Source organism: Symphalangus syndactylus, chromosome 16 (genome assembly GCF_028878055.3).
Source record: "Symphalangus syndactylus isolate Jambi chromosome 16, NHGRI_mSymSyn1-v2.1_pri, whole genome shotgun sequence".
In the NCBI taxonomy this organism is placed as follows: Eukaryota; Metazoa; Chordata; class Mammalia; order Primates; family Hylobatidae; genus Symphalangus; species Symphalangus syndactylus.
The window spans coordinates 54,251,877-54,273,121 of record NC_072438.2 but is presented as its reverse complement, the minus strand read 5'-3'; the positions used below and the strand labels follow the sequence as shown (position 1 = coordinate 54,273,121).

At 39.2% G+C, this 21,245-nt stretch overlaps 1 protein-coding gene across 2 annotated transcripts in view; it reads left to right on the top strand.

Annotated features, from left to right (window-relative positions):
• The window catches only part of CORIN (corin, serine peptidase), a 257,414-nt gene that overhangs the window by 152,753 nt on the left and 83,416 nt on the right, over positions 1–21,245 (top strand). The window contains exons 6-10 of one of the 2 annotated variants that reach the window (XM_055246562.2): positions 55–168; positions 9,111–9,218; positions 13,034–13,144; positions 15,238–15,354; positions 18,801–18,908. In XM_055246562.2, coding sequence (XP_055102537.1) covers positions 55–168; positions 9,111–9,218; positions 13,034–13,144; positions 15,238–15,354; positions 18,801–18,908 — 558 coding nt within the window. The remainder of the gene's footprint in view (positions 1–54; positions 169–9,110; positions 9,219–13,033; positions 13,145–15,237; positions 15,355–18,800; positions 18,909–21,245) is intronic. The other variant, XM_055246563.2, reaches the window with a different exon arrangement.

Here is a 21,245-nt window from a genome sequence, read left to right as displayed (position 1 = left end):
AAAGAAAAAAAATGATCTTATTCTGACATTATTTCCTGCCCTTTTTTTTTTCAGTGCTCTGTGGACGGGGTGAGAGCTTTCTTTGTGCCAGTGGAATCTGCGTCCCCAGGAAACTGCAATGTAATGGCTACAACGACTGTGACGACTGGAGTGACGAGGCTCATTGCAGTATGTGACAAGCTGTTTGGGGTTTGTCTGAGTGGACAGGGATTCTCAAATCCTGACAATCATCAGCATTTGCATAGACTGCATTTTGTTTGCCTTTCTAAAGCGAGCAAACGTGTTTGTCTTCCCCCAGAATGACAGCAGCATGTTTGCACACCTTTCAAAGGCATGGTTTATTACGAGCTCAACACGTAGATGCTGCATTGGAACAGATGAGGGATTGCAGCGTTTTTGCACAAAATGGTTTAAATTGGGAGAAGGCTTTGGTTTATTTTGTTTGGGTGAGAATTTTCATTTGTGTTTATGAGTATAAAGGTCAATGTTTTTTTAAAAAAGGACATTTTATAGCAACATTTTTACCCTAATGATTCTTAACTTTCATGACACAGTAAATACAAAGCCTCTTGTTTTTTTTTTATGCTTCTTCCAAACCTGGAGATAGTCAATGGCACTAACTGTTTAAAATCCACTAATCAGTAGATTCAGCCTTATGTGTCCTTAATTTATTCCCCATTGATTGATTAGTCATTTTGACTGAATTGGCCAGCCGTTTGTCCAATATAGATTCAGATTTCAAGTTGTTTTGCACTTACAAACTGGAAAGAAGGGGAAAACCATCCTGAAGAAGTACATTGTAGTAAACAAAGCTAGTGTCCTATTTGTTCACCCCTAGTATGTTAAAAAAAGAAAAGAATTACACTGTGTAATCTATTCAAAACAGAACTATCTGCGATTAGAACACTATATGCAAGTGTTCTAATTGTTCTTTAAGGGTTATATAAACAGCCACAGTTACTATGGCAAGAGCTGTGTTTCACTCCTCTTGGGAATTGCCAAGATGTTATAAGTGCTTGAGAATACTGATCTTAATCGAAAAATTCTTCTGGTCTGTTTGCCAAATGGACCAACTCATCTTTCATCTGATGGGCTAGGACGCTCCTTTGTCCTGCTGAATGGCAGAACTAATGAATGGCAGTTTGTCATGGTAACATTTCAGGTCAGTGTTTCCCAAACTGATGTTCCATGTAGTATCTGAGTCTGGAATAATGCTTGAAAAAGAAAAAAAAACTTTGGGAAATACTATCAGATCTACTTCTTAGAGGGTTAGAATACACATTTGTATATTAGAGGTTCTGAGAAATCCTGCAGTTTAAAAAAAAGACATTTGCCTAACTTTTTATTTCATCAGAATTATTTTTTCATGTGAATCTTCACCTTTATTTATTCATTTATTCTGCATTTTTTATTCTGCCTAATATCTAGCATTCTGTGGAACTTCAATTATGCCACGCATATTTCAGGAAACGTTCTTTTCAGTAAGACATTTGTGTTTTACAACTTGGAATTTTCTTTTCAAAACAACGCGTGGCGCACAATTTTACATAAAAACATATTTATAGGCTGTATATTTACACTGGGAAGTGTTGCTGTGGGCTTAGCAGAAGATACTGTGCAAAGCAGCCAAAATAGGGAACTTTAAATAATTCAATGTAATTATATCCAGTTTATGGGAATTTGGTAGAATCTCTAGCTCTTCTCCTGTTGGGGCCCACGTTATGGCATTGTTCGAATTCTGCATGTGCCTATATCTCCTGTGGTGGGCCAACTATGGTTTTATCATATGTTTCTCAATAGTACTGAGCGTTGCACTCCAAACCCTACATGTAAGTGCTTTCTGCTGCATTTGTTAAAATTAAATTTGAAGGGGCTAATTTTCCTAGTCAACAACGTGTTACTGTTCTGCAAGGCATTTGCCAATGTCCAAGGAGCTGAAGCATTTATTAAGGGAAATAGATATGGCCCTTTCCTGTGAACATACCACAAAAATGATCTGTTTGGTCCACTGGGGAAATACATCCCTTCAGAAAACTTCTGTATGAAAACACAGACATTGAAGGCTTCATATGCAATTGTTTTTGACCTTACAAGGACATCTGCTTTGAGCTTTAACTCTGAGTGCTTGTGGTGTTTCAGCATGAGTGTTTATGGAGGATGCCATACTCCTTTTGTCACCACCCTGTGGTGAAGGAATAGTGTAAGTCTGAATTAGGCCTCGGATGTGAATCAGAGTGTGAATGCAACCCGCAGATACTCATGAGAGGAGAAGGAAGTTTTGCTGTGCGTTCTCAGTGAGGAACAGAAGAAAATTCCTAGTTCCTAAGGTTCTCTCAAGTAGGCAAGAAGGAGGACTGCCAGAGGAGGTTATGCTTCTATGGATTAGATGCAAAAATGATCTCTAGCTAAGCACTTGCCTGCTTTTATAAAACATGGGTCATATTAGGTGGCCTGTGTAGTTCATTGAGTTGTTATTTCCTTTTTAGTCAGGTTCAAAGGAAGGGAGAGAAGGGACTTATTATTTGTGAGTTACCTAATAAACTATGCTAGAAGCATTTACCTACATGCTTTGATTTAATTATCAGCATAGGAAGTGTTATCTACGCCTTTTGTACAGGTGCAGAGACAGAGCTTAGGGCAATGAATAAATTTGCCCATGATTCGCTAAATTTGAACCCAGTCTTAAATGGTTCAAAATCTAATGCTTTTTCTCTCAGCTCATCTGCCTTTGACTTGTCCTTCTCCATAAAAAAGTTCAGATTTAGTGAGATTATACTCTGATCATTCATATTGCAGGAAAATGTTTTAATTGATTGTGATGTATTACAGCTTTCAGAGGTAATTGTTTATTAAAGAGCACTCCAGGTATCTGTGACTTTCTGACTTTCTCCCCTAACTGGTTTTGTCTTGTCAATCTCTTCTTAAGTATTTGTTGGATGAAAAGATTTCCAAACACTTGAAACAATTTTAGTGGTGTAGTAGAAAAATTTTCAAAAACCAGGAAAATTTTAGAAATGTCTACCTCTGTGGCTTTAGGCAGGCCACTTCTGTAACCCTGGCTTTCCGTATCATCATGGATGGCTGCATGCTGGCCTCCCCAGGAAGCCCCATCTGCAGAGATTTTGATTCAGTTTGTCTGCAGTGGGGACCAGGCAGCAGTACTTTTGTAACGCTCTCCAGGTAATTCTAATGGATGGCCAGACTTGGAAGCACCGGGCTAGAAGGTGCTTGGTGTCTCTTTTGTTGTTAAGATTCTATAATCTTTTGAGTCTATAACCAGCTCCTAGAATAGTGCCTGGGACGTAGCAAGTGCTTAGTAGATAAATACTTCTTAATTTTAAATTAGAAACTCAAGGAAAACGTTGTCACAGTGAAATAGCTGCCACAAAGTTCACACACTTTATGACACATAAAAACCACTATCAAATATTTTTGAAAATCATTTTCTGTGAATTTTGGGTAAAATTGGTTGACTTATTTTTGAGGATGGTGGCTGTCTAAGTATACACCGAGTGTAATACGGTGTATTAACGACTACTATAAGTTCTTGAGTCAGGCTGCTTAGGTTTCGATCTTACCATTTCCTGCCTCTGATAACTTAGGCAAGTTACTCAACCTCTCTGTGCCTCAGTTTCTTCAGTAGTACAATGGAAACAATAAATAGTGAATATCTCTCAAATTGCTCAGAATAATGATTCACTGAATATAAAGCATATAGACCAATGTCTTGCATGCAGTAAGTCTCAAAGAGCACTAGGATTTGTGGTCGTGACTGTCGTTGTCACTGTTGTTGTCTTATTGTTCCTCCACTCCCACCCAGCACCTCTTGTTACTAGGTGCAGAGAATGACCACTGGAAGTCATGGGGACAGCTGATAATGTCAGCTGATACATGTAAGGAAGACAGAAACACTAAAATATGCACAACAATTTTAAAAGCAGCACCACGTGAAGCTATTTTAGAATGGAGGCAGCCTAAACAGCACAAAATAAAAATTGATATTCCGAATGATGTTTGAATCATCAAAAATGACTGTATCTATAATAATCGTTCTACTAAGATGTAGCTGCAAGTAAATGCTAGGAATAGTTTCATCAAAATTGTAAAAATAAAAAATCTCACTCCATGCTTATGGAAGAAGTACTAAATGTTTGCAAATTTTACTTTTTGTATAGTGGCAATCTGATTATACTGAATCAATCAAAGTATTGAATATTCTTTAATTCCTGCTATGTGTGAATCATGTTTTAGCTACCTAGTAAATAGAAAGATACTGTTAAGCCATGGTTTCTTTCTTTATGAGTCTTTTAGTCAAATCAGGGAACTAACATATACACATAGAAACTATTAAATATGGGTTTTTAAAATTTTTTTTTTGAGATGGAGTCTCGCTCTGTCACCCAGGCTGGAGTGCAGAGGTGTGATCTCAGCTCACTGCAGCCTCCACTACCCGAGCTCAAGCAATTCGCCAGGCTCAGCCTCCCGAGTAACTGTAACTACAGGCGTGAGCCACCACGCCAGGCCTAATTTTTGTATTTTTTGTAGAAACAAGGTTTTGCCACGTTGCCCAGGCTGGTCTCAAACTCCTGAGCTCAAAGTGATCGGCCTGCCTCAGCCTCCCAAAGTGCTAGGATTACCGGCATGAACCACTGTGCCCAGCCTAAATATGGTATTTTAAAACAATATAACACAAGCAATATCGCAAAGTCAAAAAAATAGATGTAAACAAGCAAACAAAAAAAATGTAGCAGCAGGGAGTCCTTCTAGTAAAAAGAGTAAGATTACTAGAAGCTGGATTGCATAGAGAGCTGATGGAAAAGATGGGATTAAAACTAGGCCTTGCACTCAGGTGATGTTTGTATACTGTGCAGCACGATTTTCAATTCTCTAGGTGACATTTTGCAATGCATGGAGACTTTTTTTTATTGTCACAACTGTGGGAGTGGAGGGAGGTGCTACTGGCATCTAGTGGGTAGAGGCCAGAGATGCTGCTAAACAAACTACACTGCACAGGGCAGCCCCCAACAACAAAGAAATACCCAGTCCAAAACGTCAAATGATACTGCCGTTGAGAAACCCTTTTCTAGAGCCTTAAGCCAATAGTAGAAAGAACTCAGAGAGTCAAGAAGCCTGGTTCTTCTCATGGTTCTGCTGTAAATGAGCTGAGCAACAGTGGACAGACCGTATATAACTCCTCTGGTCATTTCAGAATGAGAGGGTTGGATGAAATAACCTCTGGTCCTTTCCATATTTAATCTTCTGTGGGTGGAAACTGAGCATCCGTACTTGCATCTTGAGTTGAGGCAACACATTCATGTGTACAGTCATAGAGACTGTACAGCTGAAAGAAGCCCTTGAGAAAAAGGCTTTCTGTGTGTTAGTTTTCTGCTTTAATTTAACGATAATTTTGAGAGACAAGAATTAATAGTGTGCATATGAGATGCCAAACTGAAATCAATATTAACATGCAAGAATTTCAGAAGAAACATTTTGTATCAAGCTCTCCTTAAGAAAAAAAAAAAGCTGTATCTAGAAAAACATCTACCTTAGGTCATGCAAAATTATGCTTGTTATCGAGCAAGAAAATCACAGCAAGCAGCTTTTGCAAATTTTGATTTGCTGGCCCCAAACTGTGCTGACAACATCTCTTTCCAGGTCAGATAAACATTTATTTCAATAAAAGGAGACACTGTGATCTTTGCTATTTGCTATGTGTTTCTGGCTTTGCAGTGCCTCTGGTTAAGGTTTTGCGTGTTTACTAATCACACAGACCTTAGGGAAGTAACAGACTGTTTTCCAAATGCAGCTCATTTTGTATCTCACTTCTAAAAATGGCTTCTAACCAAGCAAGTTATAATAGTAGAAAGTTGAATCCGCACCTGGGAGAACAATGAGAATTTTAAAAAATGCCTGAATCCTCTCCATTTATGAAGTAATTTAATAAATGAGGACATCAATTTTTAAAATATCTCCAATGCAGTGTTTTAGTATGAATTACCAGGGGTCCTAGAATGGGCCTCCTAGAGCACAAATAAACTTTTGGAAATTTTTGGTGTGTTCTTAGGTTAATCAGATTCTGAAAGGGGTATTTGATTCCCTAGTAGTCCTACCATCAAAAAGAGTGAGTGTACTGCTTACAAGGAAATTAACTCGTAGGGTTTAAAATGTGCTGAAACACTGTCCCCCATCCTCTGGGCGAATGCATGCATGTACTTTGCACTGATGGTCAAGTTGAGAAGCCTTATTTCCCTGGCTGTTGCTGATTCTAGCGTGTTGACTCCAAACTTCCCACAAGAGTAATTTAGATTAAGACAAAAAAAAATCAAAAAGATCTTTTAGAATTTCACAAGGTAGTGTATATATCTTGATGCATGAATTCCCCAGATCTGCCTTGTGGGCAGGAGAACCAGTGTCATAACCCTTCCACTCAGCTGTCACGTGTGGTAGCCTCATTCAGCAGTGGGGGTGCAGGGTGGGGAAATAGCGCCCTCTGCTGAGTGGGATAAAATACCATTGTCAAGGTGATAGGACTTCTTAGTTCTTATATTTTCCCTTATGGTGGCTGTCCTTATTTGAACGTTATTCAGGCTCGGGGAAGTGAAAAATAAAAAGTACTTACAAAGTTCTGTATGCTTATAAGTATGGCCTTATGTGTCTATATGCGTGTGTGTGTCTGTGCACATACACACCTTCCTAATGAAGACACTGAACAAGTGATTTCTAAGGCCCATTCCATTCCTAAAATGATGTGATTCTAAAAACTTTAAGAAGTTTTCTTTTTAGAAGAGTGCTTTTTTGAAACAGAAATTTATGATTCATGTATATATAAGTGTCATATTTTGGCATGCCTAATGTTTTAACTGATCAATGCCAAAGGCTTTGGATAATGAATCATCATCTAGTGTGGGATGTTTATAGTAAAGTGGTGGCTGCTACTTGTATGAGATACAGGCTTCTGCTTGAGGAGAAACAATCAGCTGGAATTCAGGAGACTGAACCATTGACTACTTGATTTCTGGCCTTCATCAGCCAAGCAGACTGATCTTCAAACCTGCCCTATTTTTTTGCCTCTTTCCTTTGTTCTTGCTATTTCCTCTGCTTGAAATATGCTAAACTTTTCATTACATCCACCCTATTGAAATTCCGCCCGTTTTCTGTATTCCTTCTCCAGCCTTAAGCAAACTGTTTTGCACTTAATTTACTTTAAATAAGGGAAACAAAAATATATTTAAGAAATCTAGTTTCTGTAAAATGCAGGTTTCTTTACATATATTGATTTTAAACATTTTTACAGCTTTATTGAGGTATAATTTACATCCTATAAATTTCATCTATTGATGCTTAGTAAACTTAAAGGGTTATGTGACTAACCTCACAATACAGTTCTAGAATGTTTGCATCTCCCCCAAAATTTCTCTCCCACACATTTGAAGTCAGTCACCAATTCTAATCCTTCAGCTACTGTAACTGCTTCTCAGATTTCTGTTTCTATAAATTTGTTTTTTTCTGGGAATTCCATAAATGAGTCATATAATATGTAATTTTTGTATCTGATTTCTTTCACATAGCATAACTTTTTGGGGTTCATCCATACTGTCACATATATTGGTAGTTTCATCCTTTTAATCACCAAGTAGTATTTCACTGCATGAGTATATTATATTTTGTTTGTCCATTCCAGTTAGTGAGTACTTGGATGTTTTTCCAGTGTTTGGCTTATGAATAATGCCACTGTGAACATCTATACATAAATCTTTGTGTGGATATATGTTTAATTTATCTTGGGTAGATTCTTAAGAGTGGAATTCACAAATTAATTGTATGGTAAGGTTACAGTTACCTTCGTAAGAAACTGCCAGTTTTCCAAGGTGGCATTATTATTTTATAGTCTCACCAGAGATCCATGAGATTCATTTTCTCAAAATTCTTGCCAGTACTTGCTATTATCCATCTTTTCCATTGTAGCCATTTTAAGGGACGTGTAGTTATATCTTCTTGTGGTTTTAATTTGCCTTAGCTTATTTTTTTTCTTTTGTTTTGTCCCGCCCTCTCACCCCCCACTGCCTTTGCTTAATGACTAATAATGTTGAGCACCTTTTCATGTGTTTTTATGTCTTTCATGAAGACTTTCTATTCAAGTCTTTCGACCATTTATAATTGAATTCTTTTTCATCTTGTTATTGAATGTAAGAGTTCTATAGAGACTCTGGATATCCAAATTTCTTTATCATACATACAATTTGCAAATATTTTTCTAGTATTGTCCCAATACCATTTGTTGAAAAGAACATTCTCTTTCCATTGAATTGCCTTACACGCACTATTTCATTAAACTCTTCTTTCAAACCCTATTAAGTGGCTGATTTTGTCCCAATTTCATAGGTCAGTTCACAGACTCCTAGACTTGAACTAACAATAACACACTAAAGTCCCACAGCTAGTAGATGGCAGAACCAGGATAGGAGTTCTGGTTTACCCAAGGACAAGACTTTATTTTCTTATTAAAATCAGGAAACCATTTCCCCTGAATGTTGTTTATTTCAACATTAAACTATAAGCGTCCTGAGATTACATAACACTTCTCATCTTGCCACCATAGTCTTTGGACAGTACTTGCTTATTTAAGGATTGCATTATGAAACACTCAACTGGCTTAAGCAGTAATGTTTATGTGAAAGGAAATAATAACTCCATAATCTAAATGACTTATTGTATTTGTTATGTTTATGCTTTCTACTGACAAACCTGGACTTTCAACTCTAAAGAAAACAAGTCTATTCTGCATGAACAAAAACTTCATTAGGAATGATGGTGAATTGAGAATGTCTTTTCTCATCTTTAACGATCAAGGATCATTCCAGTGACATAAAATGGAAGTCAGAGAAACACATCAGAAAGTGTTAAAATCACTTGGCTTGGGAGCCACTTGTTCAAGTGACCTTGAACAGGTCGTTGTATCTCTGTGTGCCACCTTCTCACCTATAAAACAATAGGTGTGGACCACGTTACCATTAGGGTGTCCCTTCCATGATTGGCTTTTGTTAAATATCGTACTACAATAGCATTCTGTACGGCTCTGATGACACACTGGTGGCTTCTTTTATTTGCAGACTGCAGTGAGAATCTGTTTCACTGTCACACAGGCAAGTGCCTTGATTACAGCCTTGTGTGTGATGGATATGATGACTGTGGGGATTTGAGTGATGAGCAAAACTGTGGTAAGTAGCATTGTTTCCCCAAAGGTTTTAATTTAAAATCACAGAAATTTATAACCAAAAACTTATGGTTCATCATGTGTTAATATGATTAGCAGTTTAAATTACAAAATGATTGGTTTCTTGTTTTTTAGAAGGAGGAAGTTTGTTCAATCGCTGTCCTCAGTAATGTCTTATGTGTAAATGTAATACATAAAAAATCGTATTAAGAAAATGTTTAAGAAGTGGGATGGGAAGACTGGTAAAGGTTGTTAATGCACTAATAGTTTTTTTCCTCTCCTCAAATGTGTTCTGTTTCTCCTCTGGTTAGAACCAGTGGCTTATGTTAGATTTTGGGCTTTTGGGCAAACTTTAAGGCAGATATATCGTCTGTGCCCCATTCCCTTGGTACATGCAAACTTTAAGGCAGATATATTGTCTGTGCCCCATTCCCTTGGTACATGTGACTGAAGTCCCCTCCTTTATTTAATCCTCAAATAGTACAGGGACCACCTGTGCAGCAGCTACACCCAGGGTTAGGATGATGCATTTGTTTTGTGTACACATGCTGATCTTATCTTTTAAAGAATAGCCCCACTTTCTAAAGAGTCACGTCCAATTCCGAATGCCATCTCATGAATTAAAATCAGCAAAATTCCTCTTGCTCATTTACTTTTTTGGCTTTGTGACTAGCTTCAGAATTTTTAGGTAGTATATTACTGAGTGACGTAGCAACTTTGCAACATGAACAAAAGGGCAAACTGGGATGAGGATACGCCCTGGACAAATGATATGAGACAATGTCCAGCATTAGATAACATCAAAATGAATGTTTGGGAAGGATCAGCAGTATGGTCAGAGGAGGGCATTGGAATCATGAATGTTAGGAATAACCCCATGCTGGGAAACCTGGGGGTTTCTAGGAGCACCGTCTAGCTGCCACTTGCTGTATCTGTAAAAATATTTTAAAATGTACGTGTACAAACCATTCCTGTGTGACTAGATAGATGTGGGTTATTGTTTTTTTCTGATAATAGTTTATTTTTATTTTATTTTGACTAATAGTAGTTGTACATATTTATTGAATATAGCATGATATTTTAATACATGTATACAATATGTAATGATCAAATCAGGGTAATTAGCGTATCCATCACTTCAAACATTTATCATTTCTTTGTATTAGGAACATTCAAAATCTTCTCATTTAGTTATTTGAAAATATGCAATAAATTATCATTAACTATAGTCACCATCCAGTGCTATAAAAACCTACAACTTGTTCCTCCTATCTAGCTGTAATTTTGTATCAGTTAAGCAATCTCTCTCTCTCTCTTTTTTTTTTTTTTTTTTGAGACGGAGTCTCGCTCTATCACCCAGGCTGGAGTGCAGTGGCCCGATCTCGGCTCACTGCAAGCTCCGCCTCCCGGGTTCACGCCATTCTCCTGCCTCAGCCTCTCCGAGTAGCTGGGACTACAGGCGCCCGCCACCACGCCCAGCTAATTTTTTTTTTTTTGTATTTTTAGTAGAGACGGGGTTTCACTGTGGTCTCGATCTCCTGACCTCGTGATCCACCCGCCTCGGCCTCCCAAAGTGCTGGGATTACAAGCGTGAGCCACCGCGCCCGGCAGTCTCTTTTTTTTTTTTTTGAGATGGAGTCTCACTCCATCACCGAGGCTGGAGTGCAGTGGCGCTATCCCGGCTCACTGCAATCTCCGCCTCCCGGGCTCAAGTGATTCTCCTGCCTCAGCCTCTTGAGTAGCTGGGACTACAGGTGTGTGCCACCACGCTCAGCTAATTTTTGTATGTTTAGTAGAGATGGGGTTTCATCATGTTGGTCAGGCTGGTCTCTAACTCCTGAGCTCATGATTTGCCTGCCTCGGCCTCCCAAAGTGCTGGGATTACAGGCGTGAGCCACTGCACCTGGCAGCAATCTCTCTTTATCCCTCCTCTTCCATACCCTTCTGGCCTCTAGTAACCACTGTTCTACTCTCTATTTCCATGAGATCAACTCTGCATATGAGTGAGGGCATGCAGTATTTCTGTTTCTATGCCTGGCTTATTTCACTTAACAGAATGTCCTCCAGGCTCATCCACGTTGCTACAAATAACAGGATTTTATTCTTTTGGCATGGCTGAATAGTATTCCATTGTGTAGATGTACCATATTTTCTTCACTCATTTTTTGGTGACATAAATTGATTCCATATCATGGTTGTTGTGAGTAGTGCTGCAGTGAACACGGGGGTGCAGGTGTCTGTTTGATATACTGATTTCCTTTCCCTTGGGTATATGCCCAGTAGTGGGATTGCTGGGTTATATGGAAGTTCTATTTGTAGTTTTCTTAAGAACCTCTATATTGTTTTCCATAATGACTGTACTGATTTACATTTAGATGTGGGTTATATCCTGGGACTGATTAGTCTTGAGAAAAAGGATGAGAAGAAATTGTAATTATACAGGTCACAGAAATTATAGTTGCAGGAGGCCTTGGAGATCATCAGATTCAACCCTTCCCTTTACCAGTGAGATAATTAGGAAATGTAGGGGATTGAAAATGAGTGAGTGTCGTTTGGTAGTTGGATAGGTTAGTGGAGAGGGCCAGCATGCAGGTAGCATGTGAGAAAAAAATGGTCTTAACAGGCAACATAATTCCTCTGAAGATAGCAGGCTATCGTGAAGTTTGTGTGTCTGGATGCCAGTTGTCTCCATCTAATAGCAATAATTACCACTTTCCTTCAGACCAGCCTCTGCCCTGGCTCCCTGTGCTCTTCTGGTTCCTGCCCAAGCACCTCTTGTGCTTTTCTTCTTTTCTCAAACCTATGTCCTCCCTATACTTTTCCTCTATTGATCCAAAATACGCTTTAAGATGCATGGTCACTCTAGAAGTCTGTCTATGACCGTGGCACTGTTACTAGACTCATCATACTTTCTCATGGAATCTATTATTCATGAATCCACATACATCTTCTAAAACGCTGCTTATATTCAGAGTATACCACCTCTCACAGCAAAGCATCCTATGGATTCTGCCCTTTGTGAGAGGGAACTTATCACTTAGTTCTTTTTCACTAATATATAAATTGGGACAAAGTTGAAGTCCAGGCTAAAAAGAATCATGAATATAACATAAATATTTTGCATGGCTTACCTAGCAGTTCTTTTGGATATAAGGCCAGGCATGCTGGCATGTCCTTGTAGTCCCAACTACTTGGGAGGCTGGGGTGGGAGGATCACCTGATCCTAGGAGGTTGAGGCTGCAGTGAGCTATGATCACACCACTGCTCTCCAGCCTGGGAGAAAGAAAGAGACCCTGTCTCAAAAAAAAAGATAATCTATTAAAAACTTAAGCTTAGCATCAGGAGAGATGACAAGGAGATACTTGCCTTCCCAGTTTGCCAGACAGGTAAGTTATAATTCCTAGAAAAGTGAGAGAGCTTTTACAGATACATCAAATCCGCCAGCTGCATTGTGAAACACAAATCACAGTTCTGTTTTTTGAACCAGGGTAGAAATCATAAATTTTTCATAAGGAAAGAAAATGACCACTAAAGAAGACAAAAGCCAACAACAATAAGAACAAACTCCGGGTTCTGGGACAGCTAGAGTAGTTACTCATCTGAAAAACAGACCCATCTTACCCCACAGTGATGGTGGTCAGTGGGGCACATGAGTGGGGAGGGCATGGCATTTTAATTGGGCCAGACCTGTTGTAGAAATGTTACTGAAGGTATTGGAGCCATTGGAACAGACTATCTTCGATGGGAACCGGGAGCCATAGAATCCTGCCTGTTTGTCATACTGGTTCTCTGCATCCTCGTGAGTTTTCATTTCTCCAGATTGCAATCCCACAACAGAGCATCGCTGCGGGGACGGTCGCTGCATCGCCATGGAGTGGGTATGTGATGGTGACCACGACTGTGTGGATAAGTCCGACGAGGTCAACTGCTGTGAGTGCTCTGAGGACGTTTGTTTTGCTTATTTTTCCATTTCTGGTTCTTTAGGCTGTACTCAAAGTTGAGGACTGTACTTAAGACTCACTATATACACAGCATTCCAAGGGAAAGATTCTTATACTTTGGTTCTAGCCTGTAAAGATCACTGAGTGGTGGGATGACAATAGCAATGGAGTGTATCTGACTTCCACACCTCTTCCTGCAAAACTCCAAGCCTCATTTGGCTGATCTAGCCAAGTGGGTGTCTGTTTTCTCTCTCATTGCTCCATATGTCTCTTTTATGCTTCTGTGACTTTGTCAAAGGTGATGCTCTGCCCACAGAATGGGGAACCTTTCTTCTGCACACAATATATGAGTAGTTAAGCTTCCCTGCAAGAGTGCCCTAACATGTTCTCAGGGGCCATTTGTGGAAGAACATGGAGAGAATCGTCAGAGAGAAGAGAGCCTTTAATGTTAATATGGTGATACAAAGAGAGCATAATAGGCCGGGCATGGTTGGTGGCTCACGCCTGTAGTCCTAGCACTTTGGGAGGCAGAGATGGGTAGATCACCTGAGGTCAGGAGTTTGAGACCAGCCTAGCCAACAGTCTCTAGTAAAAATACAAAAATTAGCTGGGTCTGGTGGCAGGTGCCTGTAGTCCCAGTTACTCGGGAGGCTGAAGCAGGAGAATGGCGTGAACCAGGGAGGTGGAGATTACAGTGAGCCAAGATCAAGCCATTGCCCTCCGGCCTGGGCGACAGAGTGAAACTCCATCTTTAAAAAAAAAAAAAGAGAGAGAGAACGTAGTAACAATATAAATTTATAGACTGTTGTCTTTCTGAGTGAATGAAAATCTTCAGACAGTTGTTATACCTCAAACTAATAACAAGTATGGCTAGTAACACTTTTTCCCCCTGGAAAATATACTATACCCATTAGAGAATAATATACGTGATTGAATAGAAGGTGTCAGGTGTTAAGAGAGAGTGCAGTTGACCTGAAAGAGTTAATGTGATATGTTCTTTTGCATGTTTGAATTAATTATACTTTTCATTTCATCTTTTTGTGCCTAGTAAAAGTTAAGAAAGTTGATTATATATATGAGATTGAATATTTAATTGGCTTATAATTTGAGGCAAAAATAGAAATGTGGATTACATAGTTTTTATTTTGACATAAGAAAAGTCATATAAAAAGTCACAATGCGTAGCTCTCCTCTTCCCTGAAATGGATTTGAAGTGGAATGTCCTCTGAGTCCTTGCCTAGTGGCCACAGTGGAACAGAGTGGACTGTATTTCACTAGATCTTGGAGAAGCAAGGACTTGGTGCTCAGGTCGAACACTTCTGGTGTGGAGTCTTGACTCAAGAACAGAGAGGTCATAATATTAGTAATTCAGTGAAGGCTGAGGTCACATGATCCATGGGTTTCCGATACTCTAAAAGGCAATAGGTATAGAATTTAGAGAACCGATAGGAATTACAAGGTTAATGGATATTAGGCCATCCCTTTCAAATATCAGTTGTAATAAACAAGTGTTGAAATAAAGTGTTTATTACGTGTTAGTTACTGTGCGAGTTCTTTCCCATATACTATTTTGTTGGCTTATGAGGTCAAGTAGATAAATAATGAAATATTTGGGCTGAGAGTCCAAAAAGCTTGCCTTCACATTCAGGCTGTAGCTCTTAGCCATGGGACTTTGAGCAAGTACTATGCTCTGTAAACTTTAGTTTCTCATCTATAAAACAAAGATAATACCTACTTTACAAGATTTATGTGAGAATTTGAGATTATATATACAATGCAGTTAGCACAGCTCTTGCCATATAATGAACCCTTTAAAAATTGTCATTTTTATTAGTAAGTAGGATCATGATACTTCCATCACTAAAAACAATCACGCAGTTCTCAAGAAAAAGTTAATTTTTGGTAAGTGCTGTTGAATAAGGCAGGAAAAATTCTAGAAATAAAATCAATGATATGTTCATTTGTGTGTGCAGAACACCCTGTTTCTTAGCGATGCTTGATAAATGGCTGTTGTTTATTTGATGTGCAGATTGAGAGATAAGAATTAATAAATAAAGTGAATATTGTTCTGGCCCTTCCTAGCCTGTCACAGCCAGGGTCTGGTGGAATGCAGAAATGGACAATGTATCCCCAGCACGTTTCAATGTGATGGCGACGAGGACTGCAAGGATGGGAGTGATGAGGAGAACTGCAGTGTCAGTAAGTGTGTCCCACCACCCCAGAACGTTCCTTTACTGGTGGTCCTCTCCTTGGGAACAAAGGAACACATATGAAGTTGCTTAAGTAGGATTGCCATGTAAATAATCCCAGATTGCCTAACATAGTGGTCCTCACAGCCCTAGTCAGCCAGGAAACACTTTCTTGTGCTAAACGTAATTCTCAAGCAACTTACACTGAAAATCATTCCTCAGGTGAGACACCTGAACAGCATGGTGAGATTCACTTAACTATTCTATGGGGAAAGCCGTGATAAAGAGAGAAGTTTAGTGTATAGCATCCAATTAAATCAGATTAGATTCCAGTGAGAAGAAACTGGCTTCTGAAAGGAAATGTAATGTCTTCCTAAAATAATCATGTTCAGAGAAGCAGTTTAATGCCTGTTATTACCAAGCAATACACTTTAAAAGGATTTGATATCTGTGTGTGAATCTCAAAAAGAAAAACTAGATCCAATAAATTGTTTTTTCAATGTAACTATTTCTGTCAGAAAAGAAAGTTCTACACAGATTGTTTTAAGCTCCAGTGTGTGTGGAAGCCTCTCAGTAGGGTCCAGGGAAGACTATGCCTCGACTCAAAAATCACATTTGTTTATACTACGCAGGCACAGCCTAGTTGTTAAGAACATGGTTGTTGCAGCCCTGATACCCAGGATCAAGCCTCGGTCTGCTACTTACTATATGGTGACTTTTGGCAAGATACTTACATCCCTTTTAGGTCTCAGTTCGTGTGTCTGTACACTCAGAACAGTGATAACTACTTCATAGTGTTGGCACATGGCAAAAACTCAATATATGTGAGCTTTTATTACATGGCTACTACATTAAAGCATATCTTAGGCTGTGTATATTCATAATCAGCCAATGAGACTGGTCACCTATAGATAAATTAGTTTTGTCATAATGCACATTGATCATTATAATAACTTTAATGGAAAAATGCCCAAGACCTAAAGGGAGAGCTTTTCAGTCACAGACTTATTACATAAAAATAATATATAAAGAGTGCTTTGTTTTACCAGTTTTTAAATTCAGAATGAAATCCTTTATTAAACATAATTTATTGTGTGCATATCAACTGAGCACTTCCGTTTGCATCAAACTCTTCTTTCTTTCTGTATGATTCAACTCTGAAATAATTTTGGATTTTTCATGATGAAATGGCAGACTTTGTAGATTATTTTGTTACATGTGTGAGATGTAAGAAAGTCATATGATAAAACAGATTTAAAAGTAAAATTTTAGTATTTTTATATTGTTCTCTCTAATAGATTCAACTTAAAAATGTATATTGTGGTGTTTATATGTGGTCATCCCCTGGGAATTCAGTGGTAAGCAAAACAGCTGATGGAGCTTGCAGACTCCTGGGGGACATAGGCATGCTACGAATTATTATGCAAGTCAATGCCTAACCATGCAGCAACAGAGGCTAAGAAGGGAAATTCAGGGTGCTTGGATGCCCTTAATAGGGTTCATGCCCTGGTAAAGCGCCTCAGACGAAGCTTCCCTGAGGAAGAGATACTGGAGCTCAGACTTGAAGGATGAGTGGGGTTAACCAAAAAGAATGGGGCTTGAAAAAGCAATTGAGACACAAGGCACCGCTTGACCAAAATTCCTGTGGTGGGAAGGTGCAAGGCATGTGTAGGAGGACCATGAGAGAAGGCAGGCCATTGTGATTAGAGAGCTGAGAACGAAAGGGGGCCCGGTACTAAGTACTACGTAATTGTCAGCACAGGTTGCAGGTTTGTTCTTCTGCTAGACAGAGCTGGAAAGGGAAGCAGGGGCCGCTTCTCCTGAGACTTTGGGTCTTGCTGAAGAGTTAGGCCTTTGAAACTCTTCAGGCTCTGTCCTTGCCTACCTGTCTAGCCTCTCTCAGCCCCTTTCTCAGTGGTTGAAGCTCCAGTTACTTTGACCTGTGCACTTCCCTATTCTAGGCCTTTGCATGTGCTGTTTCTTGGCTTGGGAAACCCATCCTTTCCTCTTACCATGACTTGGAAAAGTCCTTTGAGAAACTTCCCCATGCTGGTCTCATTGACTTCTATTGCTCTTTAAATGTATTTTAGCTGGGTGTGGTAGCACATGCCTGTAATCCCAGCACTTTGGGTGGCCGAGGCAGGAGAATTACTTGAGACCAGGAGTTTGAGACTAGCCTGGGCACTATAGCAAGACCCCCATCTCTATGAAAAAATAAATAAGTAAAAATAAATATGTCTTCCATAAAGCAGTGATCACACAGCATCAGAAGGTTTTGTTCAGGATGATACCTCTATCAGAGCACAAGCCACTTCCCAGGGGGTATCATGCCCTTTTATCTTTTAATGCTCAGTGCCTAGCTTGTCACATAGATTGTCACATGGCATGCACTTAATATTTGCCAAAATAATGAATGCTTGATGTCAATAAAATCTCCTCAGAGCCTAAACTCACAGAAATTGTTTAGGTTTGCTTTGAGAAAAAATTTTGACCCTGCTGACATTAAAAAAAGAGTGACATCTCTTTTCTGCAAGGCTTTGTGTATTAATTTGCACATTAGTGGTACTGGAAAGGATAAATATTTCAGTATAATAAACATCATCTTAGAATTATAGGTAAGAATGATTATATATACACACATACTTTTATACTTAAAAGTGCCTTGCAAGGTTGACTAGATTCCAGATGACATGCCTGAAGGTAATTGATCATAATGGGGGAGAGATAGAATGGGCAGTAATTTATTACCTTCTCCATTTAATCTACAAATGACCAGGAAATCAATGGGAAAAGCAGTTTCCTCTCTACCTACCTTAAGGAAAAATCATTAGGGCAAACACTGATATTACTGCTGTCATTCACTTAGAAACAAGAAACCCAGTTCTCAAGTCATCACGGCTAGGCTGATGACACCTTCCAAGGACATATTGAAAATATGGATAACAGCTGCATAACACTTGTATTATAATAAAGTATCCTTATTGTGTTGGTGTTGATGCCCTATTTATTACTAGAGAAAGCATTTTCCTTAGAGGGAGACTAGAATTGGGAGCAAATGAGTCTTAAAAAAGTGTCACTTAATATTCAAAATTTCAAGATTTTTATAACATTCTCTGTCCCTCAAATCTCTTGAATTTTATTTTATAATCAAGTGTTGGCACCCATGTAAAACGAAAACACTATTTTTTTTCCATTAAATGCAACAACCACCTGTTTTTTGTGCAGTTTGTCTCTTATTTCTTCATTCCTATTTTGGAATACCTGGATTGTATTTAATTACCGGAAAATGAATCCAGAAAGCACCTATTCAATGTATGTTCAATACTTTTGGAGAAATTGGAAGGAAGTTAAAGTTGTGTTATTCCTCAGCTCCATCAGACATTCCTGATCTTTTAGATCCTTAGGTAAGGAATTTGTAGATGATGAAAGCCAATGTGCCTTTTCCTCCCTCTGTAGTTCAGACTCCATGTCAAGAAGGAGATCAAAGATGCCTCTACAATCCCTGCCTTGATTCATGTGGTGGTAGCTCTCTCTGTGACCTGAACAACAGTCTGAATAACTGTAGTAAGTACAACAGCTGACAAATGCAATAGCCATGTCAGGGCATGCATTCAGCATTTTTCTTCTGCGTTGACATTCAAATACTGAAGTCTGGAATCCCTCCAAAAAAGGCTACCTATTTTCTTTTTCTTTCTGAAAGGTTGCATGTGGTAGCAGTAAAGAAGCCAAATGGTCTACTTCAATCAGAAACAAATGTGTCATTGTGAACGACTATAAACCCACATTGCTTAATATCATTATCATTACTTTCAACTCAGCATTAGTTCTCTGTATTATTTTCTTGGCTCCATCTGTAGGCAGATGCTATCTTTCTTCCTTTCTAAAGCACAGCTTCAAAAATGGAAACTTTAACCAAGAAGCAAATATGAAGTTCATAGAAATAGCCACATACAACTTTGGCAGTCTGTTCTTTTTTTTTGAGACACAGTCTCACTCTGTCGCCTGGGCTGTAGTGCAGTGGCTCCATCTTGGCTCACTGCAACCTCTGCCTTCCGAGTTCAAGTGATTCTTCTGCCTCAGCCTCCAGAGTAGCTAGGATTACAGGCGCTAAACACCCTCAGTGATCCATCTGCCTGGGCCTCCCAAAGTGCTGGGATTACAGGCAGTCGGTTCTTTTAATGAAATTTATTCTCACCTTTCCAGGAACTCTGATGACCTATAATGGTTTTGGAACCATTAGGCTAATTTGTTTCAGTGACAGTGTAACAGCTCCAAATAGTGTAAGCAGGTGGCTCTAAAATGACTTTCGGGAGGAGGAGTTATTTGGGGAAGACAGAATGGGCAGAAGTGAAAGAGCACCCTATGGACTCTCCTGGAAAATTGAATCAGAAAATCCCCAGCGACTGATTTCTAGTAATGATTGCTGACTCCTGGGCTCTGTTTTCATGTTATACTCACTTCTTTCACTTTTTCTAATGAACTTTTTGCTGCATTTTCAGGTTGGGATTAGAAATTTAGAAGCAGGTCAGTCAGTTTTCAGTTGGCAAGAGGGTATCCTTTTTTTTTTTTTTTTTTTTTTCTGAGACAGAGTCTGGCACTGTCACCCAGGCTGGAGTGCTGTGGCACAGTATCAGCTCACTGCAACTTCCGCCTCCCGGGTTCAAGCGATTCTCCTGCCTCAGCCTCCTGAATAGCTGGGATTATAGGCACACCCCACCACGCCCAGCTAATTTATTTATTTATTCATGTATTTATTTATTCATTTATTTTTTGGTAAAGATGGAGTTTCACCATGTTGGCCAGGCAGGTCTCAAACTCGTGACCTCAAGTAATCCACTGGCCTTACAGGTGCGTGCCACTGCACCCAGCCAGGGTATTACTTCTTAACACATGTCCTGTCAGTCCAAGGCCCTTGGGAGCTGGGATGCTGAAAGGCTGTGTCCTTGCATTTGCTGCAGTTTTGCGGTCCTAATTTTACCTGGTGACCTTTCTGGGTCACTGTAGAGCTTATGGTGAGTACCTCTGTAACTGTTACAGACTCTCAAGGGGGTGAAAAAAAGGGGCTGGGAAGGGGGTATAGGCAGGCAGCTAATTAAAAACCCAAACTGACAGGATTGACTGTGGCATTTAATAACTCTTTTCCTGGAAGCACATGCCCACCCCTCCTCCATTTCCCATATGAGAGAACAGTAGATATTAGTCAAGCCACAAAGTCGACACACTCAAACTGCCATTTTACTTCCTCTAAACTGATTTAAATAGAAACTGATTTAAATAGAACATATCTATAGATATGCATATATATGTGTATATATGTGTGTGTATATATATACACACACACCCACACGTATAACATATTTGGGCCACTGTTTCTGTTGTTTCATTTTACTCAACTCTCAATCTGCTGTGGAAATTTTTCAGAGCGATTTCTTTACTTCACCTTCAATTTGAATAGTGACAGTGTCATCTCAAAGACGTGTTTATTATTAAAGTTTTGGGGGTTGTTTGACATGGAATGACACTTACTATTAGACTCAAAAATGTAGAAAAGGCAATGTTAGCCTGTGTCAAATTTGGGTAGGAAGTAACTGGGTGTATGTTATCCTATTTTCTCTATATTTGAAATATTTCAAATTTTAAATATTTACAATATGTTGTCTCCCGTCAAAAGAATAAGTTGAAGGAAAAGCAACTGGATAACTCTTGGCTCATAGAGCTGACCAATATTTGTAGTGTGTACATGATGTTCCAAGCATCGGCATGGGCGCTGGGCTTTCTAGTGGTGGAGAAAGGAGACAGGCTTCTAGCTTCCTAGAAGTCACTTTTTAGTGTGGGAGAACATATTGTCATCTTCCCACTGATATATTCTACACTGTTGTTCTCTTTAAGCTCTTTAAATAC